The following is a 20,060-nucleotide window of genomic DNA, read 5'->3' as shown; positions in this document are numbered from 1 at the left end:
GGGAGCAAATTCCATAGTTTAACTATGCGCTGAGTAAAGAAGTACTTCCTTTTGTCTGTCCTGAATCTTCCAACATTCAGCTTCTTTGAATGTCCACGAGTTCTAGTATTATGAGAGAGGGAGAAGAACTTTTCTCTATCCACTTTCTCAATGCCATGCATAATTTTATACACTTCTATCATGTCTCCTCTGACCCGCCTTTTCTCTAAACTAAAAAGCCCCAAATGCTGCAACCTTTCCTCGTAAGGGAGTCGCTCCATCCCCTTGATCATTCTGGTTGCCCTCTTCTGAACCTTTTCCAACTCTATAATATCCTTTTTGAGATGAGGCGACCAGAACTGTACACAGTATTCCAAATGCGGCCGCACCATAGATTTATACAACGGCATTATGATATCGGCTGTTTTATTTTCAATACCTTTCCTAATTATCGCTAGCATGGAATTTGCCTTTTTCACAGCTGCCGCACACTGGGTCGACATTTTCATCGTGCTGTCCACTACAACCCCGAGGTCTCTCTCCCGGTTGGTCACCGCCAGTTCAGACCCCATGAGCGTATATGTGAAATTCAGATTTTTTGCTCCAATATGCATAATTTTACACTTGTTTATATTGAATTGCATTTGCCATTTTTCTGCCCATTCACTCAGTTTGGAGAGATCTTTTTGGAGCTCTTCGCAATCCCTTTTTGTTTTAACAACCCTGAACAATTTAGTGTCATCAGCAAACTTGGCCACTTCACTGCTCACTCCTAATTCTAGGTCATTAATGAACATGTTGAAAAGTACAGGTCCCAATACCGATCCTTGAGGGACTCCACTTTCTACAGCCCTCCATTGGGAGAACTGTCCATTTATTCCTACTCTCTGCTTTCTGCTTCTTAACCAATTCCTTATCCACAAGAGGACCTCTCCTCTTATTCCATGACTGCTAAGCTTCCTCAGAAGCCTTTGGTGAGGTACCTTGTCAAACGCTTTTTGAAAGTCTAAGTACACTAGGTCCACTGGATCACCTCTATCTATATGCTTGTTGACACTCTCAAAGAATTCTAATAGGTTACTGAGACAGGACTTTCCCTTGCAGAAGCCATGCTGGCTCTGCTTCAGCAAGGCTTGTTCTTCTATGTGCTTAGTTAATCTAGCTTTAATCATACTTTCTACCAGTTTTCCAGGGACAGAAGTTAAGCTAACTGGCCTGTAATTTCCGGGATCCCCTCTGGATCCCTTTTTGAAGATTGGCGTTACATTTGCCACTTTCCAGTCCTCAGGCACGGAGGAGGACCCGAGGGACAAGTTACATATTTTAGTTAGCAGATCAGCAATTTCACCTTTGAGTTCTTTGAGAACTCTCGGGTGGATGCCATCCGGGCCCGGTGATTTGTCAGTTTTTATATTGTCCATTAAGCTTAGAACTTCCTCTCTCGTTACCACTATTTGTCTCAGTTCCTCAGAAACCCTTCCTGCAAATGTTAGTTCAGGTTCAGGGATCTGCCCTATATCTTCCACTGTGAAGACAGATGCAAAGAATTCATTTAGCTTCTCTGCAATCTCCTTATCGTTCTTTAGTACACCTTTGACTCCCTTATCATCCAAGGGTCCAATCGTCTCCCTAGATGGTCTCCTGCTTTGAATGTATTTATAGAATTTTTTGTTGTTGGTTTTTATGTTCTTAGCAATGTGCTCCTCATATTCTTTTTTAGCATCCCTTATTGTCTTCTTGCATTTCTTTTGCCAGAGTTTGTGTTCTTTTTTATTTTCTTCATTCGGACAAAACTTCCATTTTCTGAAGGAAGACTTTTTGCCTCTAAGAGCTTCCTTGACTTTGCTTGTTAACCATGCTGGCATCTTCTTGGCCCTGGCGGTACCTTTTCTGATCTGCGGTATGCACTCCAGTTGAGCTTCTAATATAGTGTTTTTAAACTCCCACCACTTCACTGGATCCTGAAAACGCTCTCTGGGCAGTGGTTCAGTAAGAACATCTGCGGCCATTTCTTCTGTCAGGCAGTACATCAGCTCAATGAGCCCTTTCTGTTGCACATCTCTCAGGCAGAGGTACTTGGTATCAAAGTGCTTTGTTTCGGGTGTCACCCTCTCTGATTGGGAGAGCAAAATGCAGCTCTTATTGCCTTCATGCATTCTAGTTAGCTTTGGTTCATTGATTCCAAAGTCTAACAGTAGTCTGCAAAACCAGGTTTCTTCTTGACATGCTTGTGCTGCAGGTATGTCTTCTGCTTCTGTAGAGGAGAGGGCTACAACTGACTGTTTCTTATTAGTCCAACTGATGACTCCTCCTCTATAATAGCACAGATTCCCATGAGTGGACTTTTGGTCTTCTCTGTCTTCAGCCCAGTTTGTATCCTTGTAGCCCATCAGTCTGGAATTACTGTTCACAGGTAGCATCAATCTCAGATCTGCAGTTCCCTTTAGATATCTTCCTATCCTCTTAACTGCAGTCCAATCTTTCTTCGTTGGTGCATTAACTTTTCTGTACACTATCCCAACTGCTGCTGCAATGTCCTGTCTTGTTACAGTTGATATGTACAGAAGCTTGCCAATTGCTGTCCCGTACTGACTGTTGTCTCACAGTGGTTCCTTGGTCTCATTGTCTTTAAAGAAGCGCACTTCCACTGGAGTTTCTGCTACATTGGCTTCTGTCAGCCCAAGGTGCTCTGTCAGCTCTATACATTGTCCATCAGCAAGATAAACTGGGACTTTATAATCCATATCTACAGTATTTCTGAGAAAACATCCAAATTGTTGAAGAAATGTGAATTTGCTCCACTGTCTACGTAATCTTGTTGTGGGCTTGGTTTGAATCAACTCTGCAAATTATTTCTTTTGCAGTACATGTTTTATTTCCTTTTCCAAAATTATTTCTTGGGGAGGCATTCCCCCTTACACTTGTATTTTGGTCTGGCTGACTCATTCCCTTGGAACTTTTCCTTAAAGGGTTTTCTCAGGCGAGGGCAAGAACTTTTCGAATGCTGATTACTTCCATAAAAGAAACAAGCTAGCCTTGATTCAGTCTGTAGGCCTGGCTTTTAGTTTCCTCATTTTGTACCTGTTTTCTTAGATTAAATTCTTGTTAACATTCCTGGACAAAACTCAAAGTTACATTTTTCTTAATTTGAAGTAAATTAAGTATTCCTTCATATTCTGGAAGCAAAGTATTGAGCAAAAGGCCGATCTTAGCTGCCTCAGGTAAATTTATCACCTGTTGCTGCAGTTCTCTTACTGTTCCCAAGAAAGAGCTCATATGCCCTGATAGATTATTTGGATCTTTAAACCTCTTGTTACAGAGTTTTAGCATCAAGGAAGCTTGAGTGTTTATTGTGTTTTGTTGAAAAACTTGTCTGAACCTTTCCTACATTTTGCTTGCAGTTTGCTTATCTTCAATATGGTAAATTAAATTATCACTTATAGCTAGAGATATGTGTCCCATGGCTTTCCTGTTTGCAGCATCCCATTCATCTTGTTTCTTTCCAGATGCCTCTGGCCTTGGTTCTTCGAGGACAAAAGCTAACCCCAAAGTATTCAGCAGCATTTTCATCCTAAAGGACTATCTTCTGTAGTTTGAGTCATTTAGCAGCTCAGTGGCATCAGACCTCCTAGCAGATCAGAGGCAGCCATATTACAGATTCCACAGACTCCTTTTTCTTTTTCCTTTTATAAATCTCCAATTATGTCTAGGCCCATAACCCTATGAACAGAGTTGCTTTATGCAGCAGAGATCATTGGAGATATGAAAGAATATGAAAGAAAGTGGTGTTTTTTTAAACAAACAAACAAACAAACTCATTTTACTAAGAAAGTACACGTGGATAGGAAAGCCTAATTATCTACACTCGCTGAATTCAAAAGGTAGGGAGAGAGAGAATTGTGGGAAGAAGGGGGAGGAACTGGAAGTGATGATAACCCTGAGAATATCAGCCTGATCAATCAGAGGCATGCTTAAACTGGAGGAAAGTAACAGGGAGAGAATTCAAGCAGGGGCCCTTTCAACTGACCAACTATGTCTATTGACCCTAATGGTCAATAGATTCAGAGCACACAGAGAGACAATGCCCTGATTGAAGTGAAACTTCCAACACCTAGAAGGCCACATTTGTTTCCCAGGCCTGAGGTTGCCGGCCTCTGGACTAGGCTGTGGGATCAGGACTGAAGAGACCTGGCTTCAAATCCTCACTCAGCCATGAAGCTCCATGACCAATGTAGGGCCAATCACTATATTTTCCAGGTGAAGCTACCTCAGAGGATTGTTGTGGTGACAGAATAGGATGGGGAAAGGTGAACCATATTTACCTCCCTGAGCTTATTGTACAGGAAAGGAGGGCAACCATGCCATAGCTGTCATTCAGTTTGAAAATGGAAATGGACTGCCTTCAATTCTGACTTATGACAACCCTACGAATAAGGTTTTCATGGTAAACGGTATTCGGGGGGGGGTTACCATTGCTTTCCTCTGAGGCTGAGAGGCAGTGACTGGCCCAAGGTCACCCAGTGAGCTTCATGGCTGTGTGGGGATTTGAACCCTGGTCTCCCAGGTCGTAGTCCAACCCCGTTTTTTATGCAGGAAGTTTTTGCTTGGATTGAAAACAGTGTTTTCAAAGTAGGGAAAGAAACTGAGTGTGTGTGTGGGGGGGAGGGCTCTAGACCACAAATGGATCATTCAGATCTGATTTTTCTGTTTGCACAATATGCACATTATCTTCCACACATTCTGGCCTTCCCCATCATGGATATTAATTGCTATTTCACCATTTGCCCCCCACACCAGTGGGTTGAGCTTGATGGAATGCATTTGGGCTGCAGCAATTCGCTCCCACTCTGGACACTTGTTCCTCTTATTCATTCATTCATTCCATTTATATCTTTTCTTTCTCCAGGAGGGAGCATACGTAGGTGGGGTTCCTGGGTGGTCTCCCATTCGAGCACCGACAGACTAAGAAACTGCTTAGCTTCAGCAAGGAGGCTGCATCGTTGGACTTCAGCCCAGAGCCCTGGTTGTCCAATCTCGCTCAGGCACCCTCCTTTTCAGCCCTGCCCTGCCATCTCCCTTGCCCCCTTCTCCACAAGCAAGCCGCCATACCTCCCCAGCCGCTCAGACTCCTGGTAGTGGACGTAGATGTTGTTCATCCCACACAAGAAGGCAGTCAAGATGATCATCATGAAAAACATGAACCTGGAGGGTGGGAGATGCACAAGGAAGGAGACCCATTATCATTATTATTTAGATATCTTAAAAATACAATATTAAAATCAGTTAAAACAAATCACAGTCAAGAGGATAGGGTAGGCCCTAAAATATATAGGCCAAGTGTCAAAGGCCAAGTTAGAGAGGTGCATCTTCAGCATACCGGGAAAGCTGTACAACAAAGATTGCAGGTGCACTTCTGTGGGGAGGGAGTTCCACGACAGAGGGGCTGCCATAGAGAAGGCCCTGTCCCAGGCTGAGCATCTGAGGGTGGTGCAACTATCAAGAATGCCCCCTCTGCCAGTCTTAACAGCCGAGAGTTCTGTAGGGAAGGAGGCAGTCTTTCAGATATTTGGGGCTTAGGTTGTTCGGGTCTCCCTCTCTACGACATGGACAGAGGCTGGTGCCTCATTCCTGCCAGTGGGGTTCCATTTGGCATGCTGGCCTCCTTGCCAAAGCAGCCTCCCTCTTTAGGGCAATGGCAGGCTCCGCTCGGACTGGAACACGATGAACCGGTCATGTCCTGCAGGGGCTCCATTCTGAGGCTAAGAAGTGAGTGGAAAGGGATGTTCAAGATATTTTCTGGATCTCTGAGGGGAAGGGAAGGGTTGCTGCACTGCAGAGCCAAGGAGGGTGGTTGTGATGAGGACAGATCCTGGTGCCCCACCTAATCATGTCATCAATCATCTTGCCGATGGAGATCTGCAGCGTCCCCAAGGTTTCGTGGGCGGGCAAGATGTAAGCCAGGCGGGTGAAACTCAGCATGCTGGTCACTGCAAAGAGCACCTCGGCCATGAACTGGGGGTCTTCGGTGTGCCACTCCCCACGATCTATGTCATAAAGGGGTGAAAGGATCAGAGAGAAGTGGGTGACATCTGTGCCAGTTCTGATTTAGAGGGGACATCATGACAGTACAATACTGGCAGGGCCATGCACATCATATGCAAGTTCAGGTCTGCCAAGGTTCTAGTCTTCATTTTGCTTCTGCTGGTCATACTCAGAGCTCTTCCCTGTTGGAAACCTTGTCTTTTAAATGGTAAGGCAGCCTTGGCCAACCTGGGGCCCTACAGATGTTTTGAACTACAACTCCCTTCAGCCCCAGCCAGCATGACTGTATGTTACTGGGGCTGATGGGAGTGCAATGAGCTGCACTGGCTGGGGCTGATGGGAACTGAGTCCAAAATATCTGGAGGACAGCAGGTTGGGGAAGGCTGGGCTAAGGTTCTGAGGATGTGGATCGTATTGAATTGGGTGACAGGAACATAGATTTGTGTATTTCTTTATTTAATTAATTTGTATACCACTTCATACTTGAAAAGAAGCCATTTAAAGGTTTAGTGTTTTATTATCATTATCATTATCATTATTATTTGATTTATATCCCGCCCTTCCTCCCAGCAGGAGCCCAGGGTGGCAGGGTGTTGTACAAAAACAAAACAAAACTATACATTTAAAACAATACAAAACATTTAAAAGAAACCATCATAATAACATTGTGATGTTGGCAATTTTTTATTCAATACCTTTCTTAATTATCTCTAGCATGGAATTTGCACTGTCCCCTTTTGTGATTCCCAGCAACTGATATGCAGAGACATTCTGCCTCTGAGAGTGGATGTAGACCACAGCTATCATGGCTAGTAGCCACTTTGGAAGTCACATGATCACATGCAAGCCTATCGCCAAACAAAAACTTCAGTTTTACCTCCTTTGCGTGGAGCTCACAGACAGATGCACCTCGGGAGGCAGGAGCCGGCAGAAGGAGGAAAGTGGAGTGTGAAGAAAAGGGACCGCAGCTTGTGGGAGGCACTCACCAGCTTCAGTATAATAACGGCATTCTGGAGAGGGCGCTTGGGCATCCAGGCAGAAAACACGGCCCTTGAGGAATATCAGGAGTCTGAGGACGAAGGAGGCCAGGTACATGCTGAGGATGACAATGTCCAAGAAGTTCCACCAGTCCAAGAGGTAGCTACGCAGACCCTCAATCCAGACCTCCTTGCACTCAAACCAGAAGAAACCTGGAAGAGACACGCACACGCCATAGGAAACACCCCGAGGACCACGGGCCCCCATTGGACCCATGGCACCCATGGCTATTCATTGTCATGACCCAGGGCTCTGTCTCCCATCCTCAGGGGAAGAGGCCATGGATTCAGAGGACACCTTGGACCAGGAGGAGTATATGCCCTCTGAACCAGTTTGTGATATTCCTATGGTTCAGAAGAGGGCAACCAGAATGATCAAGGGGATGGAGCGACTCCCTTACGAGGAAAGGTTGCAGCATTTGGAGCTTTTTAGTTTAGAGAAAAGGCGGGTCAGAGGAGACATGATAGAAGTGTATAAAATTATGCATGGCATTGAGAAAGTGGATAGAGAAAAGTTCTTCTCCCTCTCTCATAATACTAGAACTCGTGGACATTCAAAGAAGCTGAATGTTGGAAGATTCAGGACAGACAAAAGGAAGTACTTCTTTACTCAGCGCATAGTTAAACTATGGAATTTGCTCCCACAAGATGCAGTAATGGCCACCAGCTTGGATGGCTTTAAAAGAAGATTAGACAAATTCATGGAGGACAGGGCTATCAATGGCTACTAGCTGTGATGGCTGTGCTCTGCCACCCTAGTCAGAGGCAGCATGCTTCTGAAAACCAGTTGCTGGAAGCCTCAGGAGGGGAGAGTGTTCTTGCACTCGGGTCCTGCTTGCGGGCTTCCCCCAGGCACCTGGTTGGCCACTGTGAGAACAGGATGCTGGACTAGATGGGCCACTGGCCTGATCCAGCAGGCTCTTCTTATGTTCTTATGTCCTTGGACATTCCAGCACCAAAGGTGTCCATAATGCCAGCACTTCTCTGGCTCCTAAAAGAGTAGAGATTCTGCCCATCAGGGAGAGGGCCAGTTGCCGAGAGGAAGGCTCAAGTCTGTGCTTCCTGGCGGTTGGAGTGGCATTCAAGCCTGCCTTGTCTGACTGCCAGCCTCAGTGCCACTTGGAGCTGTCCAGAGTGCTACCTGCCTTGCTCCTTTGCCTTTTGGATTTTGACCTCTGCCTTGCCTCACTTTGCTTGCCTGGAACCACTGTGTGGGGCAGAACATTGGTCAGCCCCTGGTGCCTCTGGTCGATCTTTTTCTCCACTCCTTCTTATCCAGGGTCTTCTCCTTTCTAATGCTAAGCCACCGTTTCTCCGTCCCTCAACTGTCACCTGGCAGCAGGTATTCCATCAGGCTGCCTGAGTAAGAGAGATGAGAAGCAGGGGTCATTCCACCAGCTTTGCTAGAAGGCCAGCTCCAGCAGGCACCTCCTGTCCCTGACCTGTTTCTATGCCAGCTGGTCTTTAAAAGAACTACTATTTAACCAGAAGTTTTAGAATGTGAGGTGAGAGCTGCTCTTAAAATTCTTGGAAGAAACAAATCACCAGGAATAGACGGCATACCAATAGAGTTGCTACAAGCTACTGAGACTGAATCTGTCCAAATTTTGACAAAAATTTGTCAAGAAATATGGAAAACTAAACTATGGCCCACAGACTGGAAGCGTTCAATATATATCCCACTTCCAAAGAAAGGGGATCCCAGAGAATGCAGTAATCACTGAACTATTGCCTTAATATCCCATGCAAGTAAAGTAATGCTCAAGATTCTACAATAAAGGCTCTTACCATATATGGAGCGAGAAATGCCAGATGTCCAAGCTGGATTTAGAAAGGGAAGAGGCACCAGAGATCATATCACAAACATACGTTGGATAATGGAACGGAGCAAGGAATTTCAGAAGAAAATCACCCTGTGCTTTATAGATTAAGCAAAGCCTTTGACTGTGTAGATCATGAAAAACTATGGAATGCTTTAAAAGAAATGGGAGTGCCACAGGATCTGATTGTCCTGATGCGCAACCTATACTCTGGACAAGAGGCTACTGTAAAGACAGAATATGGAGAAACCTATTGGTTCCCCGTCGGAAAGGGTGTGAGACAGGGGTGTATTTTATCACCCTATTTGTTTACTCTGTACGCAGAACATATCATACGGAAAGCAGGATTGAACCAAGATGAAGGAGGTATGAAAATTGGAGAGAGAAATATCAATAATTTAAGATATGCAGATGATACCATACTACTAGCAGAAATCAGTAATGATTTGAAACAAATGCTTTCGAAAGTTAAAGAGGAAAGCACAAAAGCAGGACTACAGCTGAACGTCAAGAAGACTAAAGTAACGACAACAGATTTATGTAACTTTACAGTTGACAATGAGGACATTGAACTTGTCAAGGATTATCAATACCTCGGCACAGTGATTAACCAAAATGGAGGCAATAGTCAAGAAATCAGTAGAAGGCTAGGACTGGGTAGGGCAGCTGTGAGAGAACTAGAAAAGGTCCTCAAATGCAAAGACGTATCACTGAACACCAAAGTCAGGATCATTCAGACCATGGTATTCCCGATCTCTATGTATGGATGTGAAAGTTGGACAGTGAAAAAGGCACATAAGAGAAAAATCCACTCATTTGAAATGTGGTGCTGGAGGAGAGCTTTGCGCATACCATGGACTGCGAAAAAGACAAATAATTGGGTGTTAGAATAAATTAAACCAGAACTGTCAGTAGAAACTAAAATGATGAAGCTGAGGTTGTCATACTTTGGACACATCATGAGAAGACATGATTCACTAGAAAAGATAATAATGCTGGGAAAAACAGAAGGGAGTAGAAAAAGAGGAAGGATTGATTCCCTAAAGGAAGCCACAGACCTGAACTTACAAGATCTGAACAGGGTGGTTCATGACAGATGCTCTTGGAGGTCACTGATTCATAGGGTCGCCATAAGTCGTAATCGACTTGGAGGCACATAACAACAACAATCTAAGCTACTGGTAGTGACTGACCAGGAACGAGACCTTGGGCCCGTAGTGGATAGCTTGATGAAGATGTGAACCCAATGTGTGGCCCAGTGTGAAAAAAGCAAATACCATGCTAGGGATCATTAGGAAAGGTACTGAAAATAAAAACTGACGACATCATAATGCCGTTATACAAAGGTACGACAGCATGTGGAATACTGTGTACAGTTCACCTCACCTCAAAAAGGATATTACTGAGTTGGCAAGGTTTTAGAAAAAGGCAACCAAAATGATCATACAACAACTCTATGAAGGAAGATGGCAGCATTTGGGGCTTTTAGTTTAGAGAAAACGTGAGTCAGAAGTGACATGATAGAAGTGTCTAAAATTATGCATGGCATGGAGAAAGCAGATAGAGAAAGGTTTTTCTGCCTCATGACACTAGAACTCGTGGGCATCCAATGACGCTGAATGCTGGAGATTCAGGACCGGCAAAAGGAAGGACTTCTTCACACAGTGCAAAGTTAACCTATGGACTTCGCTCCCAGAAGAGGCAGCGATGGCCGCCAACGTGGATGTCTTTAAAAGAGGATTAGACAAACCCATGGAGGAAAAGGCTATCAGTGGCTACTTGCCCTACGGCTATGCTCTGCCTCCACATATCAGTTATTGGAAACTGCAGGGGGGGGCAGTGCTCTTGCCCTCAGCTCCTGCTTGCATGTTCCCACAGGCGTTTGGCTGACCACTGTTAGAATAGGATGCTGGACTGGAGAGGCTATTAGCCTGATCCAGTAGGCTCTTCTTATGTTCTTATTCTGGGAGCCTTTTTGGCTGAAGAGCGGGGTACAAATGCTCTAAACAAATAATATATATATATATAAACTATGATTTGTTTGAATGCATGAACACAGCCCAGCAGAACAACTATGGTTTGTTTTCTGGCAACAAACCACAATGCAAAGTCATGATTTGTTGTTGGCCTACAAACAGTGGCTTGTTTAAACTGTGGTTTGGCATTATGTCTGAACCGAATGACCTTACTTAACTGTGGTTTGTTTGGCCACCCCACCCCAGGTGCTCGCTAGGCTACAGCAGCACAAAGCAAGAGCAGCTGGAAAATAAGCCTTAATTTGTGGCGAAAGAGGCCATGGCTGCCTAGCTTGGTTGTGAGACAACTTGTGGATTTGTTAAAACAAATCATGAGTTACCGCTGTGTGAAGGCAGCCTTTAGGCCTTTCTCCTGCATCTGCTTCTGTGTAAACCTGGATTTGAAACTTTTTTATATATGCAATTATTTTCTTTATGTTTGTATTGCACTGTGAAAGCACTTCAAGATGCTTTATAGGAATCAATTCATAATTAGCTCTTGTGCTAATGATGCTGCCAATTTGCTACCAAGTTCAAAGTTAGGGCATTGGTGAACAAAGTCCTATACAGCTTTAGCCCAGGATACCTAGAAGATCATCTCACCCCGCTACGTACTCAGCTGATCACTGTGCTCTGCAGGAGAGGGTTCTACACAATGTTGGAATCGGGCCTTTCGTGTGGTGGAACCTACCCTGTGGAACTCCCTCTTACTGCATATCAGAAAGACGCTGACTATGGTGTCTGTTTGGCACCTTCCTTTTCCAACAAGCAGTTTTAAATGGAGTTCTTTATCCCAGTCTGTATCTGTATCGGATTTGAAATTGTTTATATATATTCAGTACTTAAAATTGTTTTTAATTGTTTTTACATTTGGATGCTTTTTATTGTTGATGTTTTTACTGTAAAATGACTTCAAGATATTTTATGGGAAGTGATTCATGAATGGAATTAAATAAACAAGTTGTAAGTTGGAGAATTCACAAGACAGCTTCAACTGCTAGTGACTCTAATAGTTAAAAAGCAGAGGGCACAAAATGGCCCAGAGTGATTGAGGTCCAGATTGCCCTAAGGGGAGGCAGGATTATCTCCTGCCAACGTCCTTGCCCTCCACTGCCAGTCTGACCTGCGCCACAGACCTGCCACCCATATCATGTGGAGTGAAGTCTCCCACATGCTCTGGTTCCGCCCCGAGAAGGACTCATGGTGGTACTCCAGGACCAGTGACTCCACCAGCAGGAAAACCAGGAACCAGACGTATGAGGCTGAATGCAACAGGAACTTGATCACTGGGATCTTCAGCATTTTGCCAGCCTGATGAGAGATGAGAAAACCCGAGTGAGGGGCATATGGCGTTTTAGGAGGGAACACACCATAGATGCCCATCAGCCTTCCCCAATCTGCTGCCTCCAGGTGTTTTGGACTACAACTCCCATCAGCCCCAGCCAGCACAGCTGAAAGATACTGGGACTAATGGGAGTACAGCCATGCTGGCTGGGGTTGATGGGAACTGTAGCCCAAAATATTTATTTATTAAATTTATATCCTGTCCTTCCTCATTGGAGGAGGCCAGGGCACCAAGTTGGAGAAGGCTGCGTTAGTGTCCCGTTCTCATTGGGGTCCTGAGTAAACAAGATGCTTGCTAGCAGCAAGACCAACATGGTCAACAAGCAAAGCATCACCCAAGGCCAGTCCAAACTAGGGTTGCCAGGCTCAGGGCCTGAGACTGATCCTGTATCTTTAGGAGAAGAGAAAGCCAGCCAAGTGCAGGTGTTCTTGCAACACTGTAATGGGAAAAACCACAAGGTGGGATTCTCCCTTCCCCTTGCTGGGCCTGGCAACCAAGAGGTCTTCTGTATCTTTAAAAGTTGTGCAGGGGGAAGGGAGAATTCCACCGTGCGGTTTTTCCCTTTACAGGGTTGCAAGAGCACCTGCACTTGGCTGACTTTCTCTTCTCCTAAAGAAACAGGATCAGTCTCAGGCCCTGAGCCTGGCAACCCTAATCATGTGCTATATTTTATTGCTAGCTGCCCTGATTTGTTTTTGTATGGTAGGCTCATTTCTACACACACTCACACACACAGGGTTCAAGGACGTTTCCAGCCAGGCAAAGCACCCAAGGAGGGTACAAAGGAAGGCTCATGAGGGGGTGTGGCCTAGGGAGAGGCAGTGTGGCTTAGGAGGTATTGTGCTCTGGGAAGGAGTCCAAAGAGCCAGACAGAGAGGCCTGTAGGGCTCGGTCGAGCCGGAGGTCCCCTGCCCCTGCCCTTGAGTAAAGAAGACCCACAGCACAAGATCTGGGTGCTGGTACATGTGCATAGCTTGCTCCACAGAAGCAGTAAGTTACAGAGCAATGCATCTCAGAGACTCAGGTAAGTACAGAGGGGAACACAGCCTCCTCGGTCCATTAGACCCCAGCCATTTAAGGGCGGAAGAGACCATAGCTTTGAGGCCATGAAGATAACTGCACGTTTTGCCCGTGTTAGCTCACCTTGGATTTGGGGGCAAGATAGTAGATCAGGCAGAGGAACGGCATCGCCACGAAGATGGAGCAGGAGATGAAGAGCTTCCAGAGGCTGTTGCTGCCCCGCCAGCTCTGGAGGCTTCCACACCAGATGGATGACAGCACTTGCTGGCAGATGGGGTGAGCCACAAACTGAGCGGGGGGGGGGGGAATAAGGTGAGAAGGAGACCTCTCCTGGATCAGACCAAATGCCTGTCTAGAGCGGCGTCCAGTGGCCAAGCACAGGCCTCTGGGAAGCAGGTGACATGAGGGCCACGGCTCTCCCACCCCTGGTCCCCAACAACTGGCATTCTGACAGACGTTGCCTGCAATACTGGAGGCAATGTGGCTGTCGTGGGTGGCTGACGTTCATGGAAAAACTTCCTCCTCCCTGAATCTGTCCAGTTCCCTCTGACAGGCATCTGAGCAAGTGGCCATCAACACACCTTTCTTCAGCCTGAACTGAACCTACAGCCAATCACCTTTTGTTTTGTTTCTTGTATTTTGAGGCAGGAAGAACAGCATGTTTAGCATTTACAAGCTGAAATGCAGGAGACTTCGGAGACACTTGGAGGGTCCTTCACCGGGCAGGTCAAAAGGGCAAGTGGCCAAGGGCTACTTCAAGCATGAGAAGATGCCCATGTGGGGAAAGCACTGGATCGAATTTCTTCCCCATGCCTAATTTCAACACAATATGCTTGGGGGCTTCTCATGCATGCATCTGGTTGGCTACTGTGACAAGAGGGTTCTGAGCTAGATGGGCCTATAGCCCAATCCAGCAGAGCTGCTCTTATGCATCACAAGGCCTTGCCCCACTCATCTTCCACCAAGACATGTTCCTCTGATAGACTCACACACTTCTGGTTGTAGTTGACGGCCAGGCGGAGCCTCGCCAAGTTGGGGATCCCCTCCTCAAAGGCCTGGTCATCAACGTCCGCTTCATCGTCGTCAACAGAGTCATCCGCCAGGTCATTCAACACGGCCGTCACCTCGCTCTGGTTGCGGCACATCCCCAGCAGCTCAAAGGCAAACTCCTGGCACAGCTGCTCCAGGGCCAGGTACTCTGGCTGGACAGGAAGAGATGAAGCAGCCGGGAGAGGTTAGGGAAGGACACCCCTGGCTGTGCAGGGCACCGGAAACCCCCACCCCAATGCTGAAGAGAACAGACACACCCTTCCACCCTGCATCACCCGTGGAGGTAAAACATAACCTTCTCCTTCTGCCTGAGTTTGCCTAACCCCCTTTCAAAGCCCTCCAAGTTGGTGGCCATCACTTCCTCTCGTGGAAGCAACTTCCACAGCTCAACTTCAACTATGCACTGCTTGAAGAAGTCCTTTCTTTAGTCTGTCCTGAATCTTCCAGCATTCAGCTTCATTGGATGCCCACAAGTTCTAGTGTTACGAGAGAGGGAGAAAAGCTTTTCTCTGTCCACCTTCTCTATGCAATGCATCATTTTATACACTTCTGTCGTGTCGCCTCTGACTCGCCTATTCTCTAAACTACAGATGTTTAATCCCTGGTGGCACTCCCATTTTAAAAGATCTCAGGCAGGAATGTGAGGAAAGGGATCACTTTTTGTCTGGGACCCTGGGGAGCCACTGTCAGATGGATTTGGTGATGCCAGATGGACCAGCTTGCCACAGTAGGTGGGCAATCTTTTTGAAATCTCAAAAGCTAGGCAAGGTGACTAAATATGTTTTCCACTGGTAATGGAGGCAAAGGCTTCAGTATCTTGCAAAAGTCACTCTCCCTCCCTGAATAGAAGTAAAAGTTATGCAAAAAGAGCAGGGAAAAAAGGAGGGAGAACCTGAGCAGAAACGTGCAGAATTTATATTTTGTTAATTTAATAGTATATTGATTTGTCACTTCGGTCTGCAAGTTCCAAAGATATCAGAAGCCTGCCCCACAGTAACATGGCTGCTCCTGTTCCGTGGAACAGCGAACCTGTTGAGATATGACAGGCGCCCGCTATCTGCACTTTCCAGAAACAACGGAAGGTATTTTTGCCCTAAGGGGGTTTCCCAGCTGGACGACTGCCTGCGTGCCTGTGGAGAAATGCTGTGGATATGTTTGCTTCTGTTTGTGTTTTGAAGGGAAAAGTCGGCAACTTCGGCTGTGTCAAAGTTTGAGGCCTTGTACTGTTATGATGCTGCCGGCCTGTTCCGCAGGAGCAGCAGGGTGACAAAAATTCTGCGGGTGGGAAATAGAGAGATTGGCCTGGAGGATTTCTTAGGCGGGGCCTGGATCAGCTGAGTCCATTCTGATTGCTCTGGGGCGCTGACAGCAGGCTTGGATTGGCTGGAGGATCCAGTCAGTGGGGAGTTACTGGTGGGGAGGAAGGGACAGTTGAGTTTTGTCTGATGGAGGGAGAAGAAAGGGGGGGAGTTTGTTTATTTACTTATAAAACTATAATGGACTCATAACACTGTAATAAATGATATTAGGAGGAAAGTGAGGAAAAGAACGGAGAAAAGCTAAGGCCTGGGTGCGAAGGCCCGGCGTGTTCTTCATACTTGTTTGGGGAAGGGAGGGAGCAGCCCGATTTGGCCCAAGAGGCTGCCCCCTGTGTCAGAGTCTTCCAGAAGGGAAGGGGTCACTAAGGGGGTTTCACCCATATTCCCTTACTGTATGTACATAGAATTCCCTTTAATAAACCATCTTGTTTACAGTAGTGTGTGTAGTGTCAAATTCAGAAGTACAGGTCCCTTCATGACCTGGAGATGGATTGACTCCATAAAGGAAGCCACAGACCTGAACAAGGAGGTTCATCACAACAGATGCTCCTGGAGGTCGCTCATTCATAGGGTCGCCATAAGTTGTGATCGACTTGAAGGCACATAACAAGAACAACAGAAAGCATATGGCTTTGGCGTTTTCATTTGCCTTTATTGGGTCTGTGACCATATCATAAAATGTCTGTTGTATGTAGGTTGGAGAATCCCACTGTTCTCTGTGCAGAATTTGAACTGCCCAGCTGCACAGCCTCGGTCTATGTGAACTCCTCCCTCCCTAGCTTCTGCCTGCACAAACAAGGGCCATCACGTCTGTGAGGTGGGTGTCATGTTGGTGGTGAGCTCAGTGTCTTCTGAGAGTGTTGCTGTGAGCTGAGTGGGATCAAAAGGGAACATCTACCTCAGGTCAGGGCTGGGGAGCCTGTGGCCCTCCAGATGTTGCCAGGCACCCAGCCAACGTGGCCAGCGGTCAGGGATGATGGGAGTTGCATCCAGCAACATCAGGAGGGCCACAGATGTTCCCCTCCCTGATCCACGCCATCGCTAGGGCAAAGAGACAGACCTTAAATTCGGGTTCCTTCTTTGAGAGGCGTTTGAGCTCGCGGCTGAGCTTGAAGGCAGTCAACATGGCGTCCTCGCTGGCGATGGAGAGGTGGGCCCGGCTGGCTATGCCCTTGTACGTGTTGATGCGCGACAGAGAGAACTTGAGCAGGTCGAACTTGCGGCCGTTCGAGCACTCCAGGCAGGCGCACGAGACCTTGTGCGGCCGGGGGATGGTGTGCCCTTTCTTCATCAGCATCTCCACGATTTCGTACAGGTCCTTCTCGCAAGCCAAAGTGAGGGGCGTCACGCCGGGGGCGAAGCGCGAGTTGTCGATGGAGTTGTCAAAGAAGGCCGACGAGAAGGACTTGATGTCCATCTTGAGGCCCTTCTCCTGGTCAAGCCGATCCAGCAGCATCTTGACTACGTTGGGTTGGTTGGTATCCACGGCAACCAGCAAGGCCTCGTGGACCTGCCGGAAGTCAAACTTGACAATGCGCAGTAACGTCTTGGTGATCTCCTCCCCGCCTGTGCGGATGGCCAGGTTGAGAGCCTCTCGCCATGTCCGGTCCTCTGTCTCATCCAGCTGCCTCAGGATCCCGTCGCTCACCTGCAGCAGCTTCTGGACCTTCGCCAGGTGCCCATCTTGAATGGCGCTGAGGAGGCCTTCCGGGAACTTTAACTTCTTGTTTACGATTTCCTTCCAGTTGGGTTGCTAAGGGGTCAGGTGGAAAGGGAATTATTATTATTATTGCTGTGAGTTTTGTTTTTTTAAATGCTCTTGTACTTTGCAAAGCAAAATATTTCTGCCCTTGGGAAATGAAAGGAACATAACAAGCTGCCTTATAGCGAGTCTGACCATTGGTGTATCTAGCTCAGTAATGGCTACACTGACAGGCAGCAGCTCTCCAGGGTTTCAGGCAGGAGTCTCTCCAAGTCCTATCTGGAGATGTGTGGGACTAAACATAGGACCTTGGGCATGCAAAGCAGATCTACCACTGAGCTGTGGCCCTCCGCCAACTGGAAGTAGGAACCTCTGCTTGTACAGTGATAATATAATCTGTATTGCCATCTGCCAAAGGGATTTTTGCAAGGTGGCAGAGCAATGAAGCCTCTTGCAGTGATTGGCTAAGCTGCTCTAAGGGCAGAAGGACAAGGCCGGATCTCTGGCTGCCTTAGGCTGAGTTGCTCTGATCCTATAAAGGGGCAGGCCTGGCAGCAAAAGGGCCAAGGGACAAAGAGAGCAGATGGGATGGGACCTAGGAAATGAGGAGGGGGCTGGGTGTGCGCTGCCTGGTGAAGGCTCCTTCATGGGATATTGATTTGTTACACCTCCTCACGAAACCTCTCGAAGCCTTCTGGTGCTGGAAAGAACCCGTCCAGCCCAGGGACTTTCCTTCCCTCCCCAAGCACTAATTCATTACTACCTGCTCAGTAATTACGTTCCTGGCTTTCCCGAGTGCCTTTTCTGCTGTGCCTGAGTTCCTGGCTTTCCCGAGTGCCTTTTCTGCTGTGCCTGATTGAATCCGCAGCTTGGGAGGGAGGAGCCGCCTTGGCACAGGAGGGCCAAATGGCTCGCAAATTAGCCATCGAGGGAAGCTGCTTGTTGATGGGGAAGGCAAAGGGAAGGAGGCCCTTCCTACCAGCCCCTCCGAAATGGAGCCTCTCCTTCCCTATCCTGGTAGGACTCGACAGCGTCTGAAAAGAGCATCGGGATGGGGAGGGCAAAGGAGGAAGGTGTTGCATTGCTGGAAGACCTTTAACATCCAGAGAGTAGTCTGCAGGACCCACTGGCCTGCAAGGAACCTCTGCCATGAAATCCACGTCTTGGAGTCAATACTCGTATTTTGAGGTTCCAACATTGCACTGATGCAGGGAAGTACTTGGCCAGAGCCCCCTCAGGTGCACAAGCCATCCCCCCAAGTGGTCACTTTGGGGCTGCAATGTCCTTTCCACCCTGCCGTTCTGCTTTTAAATACTCAAGACTGAATTGCTGAGGAGTGGGAAAGGGCCATCTGAGAGGGGGGTCCTCAGCAGGGGTGTAGAAAGGACCAGATATGAGCAGAAAGCAGAGGGTGCAGGAAGCCGTTATGGGTGACGGCTGAAACTGAGGCTGGAGGACCCTGCGACCCTCACTCAGCACCCAGGGCCAGAAGGGCCCTTGTGCTGCAGATGCAGAGGGAGGTGGGATGCAAGATGGCAAGGTCCCTTTCTAAACACACACAGCAATTCTCTAGCCGAATTATTACGATATCAGGTCTGCAGTGGGGGCAGCCCACTTTCCCAGTCCCCGATTCATGTCCCATGGCCCACTGTGGGCCAAGAAGCAGCCTGAAGAGGGCTGTGCCCTTCCCCTGCCAGCACAGCTGGTAAGCTCACCCCTCAGCAGTCAAAACCACCGGGTAGAGAAGGTCACTCAAATGAAAGTGTCATATAACATATATTGTTGTGTGCACCCCTATCTCTGAGCGGTGAGAGACTTCAGGGCTTCCAGTGCATGCCCAGGATTTGGTTTCCTTGGAAAGACGGTCACTAGAGATTGATGTCTGTAGGATACATGGCTTTATTTACACACAAATACAACCTGAGCCTAAGATGGCAGGGCTCACAGCTCCTCCATTAGGCTTCCCCAAGCCATAGTTTTGGCCTCAGCACAGGCAGCAAGTCCAGCCTCTCTCTTTCTTTCCAGCTCCAGACCAGACTAGACAATGGCCACATCATACAGGCAGGTGAGGTGGGGTGGAAGGCACACCCCCTCCTGGAAGCATCACTAGCTAGTTGTTTCTATGGCAATTCATTTGTTCTTGACCAGCTCTTTAAATAGGGTGCTTAACTGGCCTGCCTAGGGTCATTAGCTTAACAAAGAAAGTGGTTTAAGCACTTCAGGGGTCCCTTCTACGTAGGAACTCTCATCTTATAGATAAGAACATAAGAACATAAGAAGAGCCTGCTGGATCAGGCCAGTGGCCCACCTAGTGCCTGGGGGAAGCCTGCAAGCAGATATTAAACCACAGGCTTGGAGGAGACCCATAGGCATCATCCAAACCAACCTCCCAGTATTCCAGGGATCACCCCCCTGCGATGCACTCACTGTGATGCCCTCGAACGCCATCGTGCCCAACGCAGCTCCTTGCTGTGGAATTGCAGCCAGCAGGTGTGACTGGCAATGCAGCCCCCCCCCCGAATCCCTCCCCGGGATCCGTCCTTCCACAAGACCCAAATCCGAGGCCTTTCCTGCTTCCTTGCAAGGCTTTCCTCTCCTGCCCTCTGCCTGTGCTGATGTCTTGTTGTTCCCCCGGCAGGGGCGGCAGCAGGCAGGAGAGCAGTGGGGCCCACCTGCCAATCCCCCATGGGGCTGGGTTGCCACATGAGCGCCGTGGGCAGTCTCCAGGATG

The 20,060-nt window shown here is 47.6% G+C and overlaps 1 protein-coding gene across 1 annotated transcript in view; it reads right to left on the bottom strand.

Moving 5' to 3' along the window:
- Positions 1 to 19,777, bottom strand: part of LOC133386136 (short transient receptor potential channel 2-like) — a 33,497-nt gene extending 13,720 nt beyond the window's left edge. The window contains exons 1-9 of the mRNA XM_061629742.1: positions 19,757 to 19,777; positions 18,093 to 18,197; positions 16,688 to 17,380; positions 14,248 to 14,460; positions 13,382 to 13,546; positions 12,030 to 12,204; positions 7,008 to 7,211; positions 5,861 to 6,023; positions 5,089 to 5,181 (exon numbers count right to left, since the gene is read on the bottom strand). Of these exons, the coding sequence (XP_061485726.1) occupies positions 5,089 to 5,181; positions 5,861 to 6,023; positions 7,008 to 7,211; positions 12,030 to 12,204; positions 13,382 to 13,546; positions 14,248 to 14,460; positions 16,688 to 17,380; positions 18,093 to 18,197; positions 19,757 to 19,777 (1,832 nt within the window). The remainder of the gene's footprint in view (positions 1 to 5,088; positions 5,182 to 5,860; positions 6,024 to 7,007; positions 7,212 to 12,029; positions 12,205 to 13,381; positions 13,547 to 14,247; positions 14,461 to 16,687; positions 17,381 to 18,092; positions 18,198 to 19,756) is intronic.
- Positions 19,778 to 20,060: the final 283 nt, after the last annotated feature.

This window comes from Rhineura floridana, chromosome 5 (genome assembly GCF_030035675.1).
Source record: "Rhineura floridana isolate rRhiFlo1 chromosome 5, rRhiFlo1.hap2, whole genome shotgun sequence".
In the NCBI taxonomy this organism is placed as follows: domain Eukaryota; kingdom Metazoa; phylum Chordata; class Lepidosauria; order Squamata; family Rhineuridae; genus Rhineura; species Rhineura floridana.
Note: the sequence above shows the minus strand (reverse complement) of the source record. Positions and strands in the feature narration are given on the sequence as shown.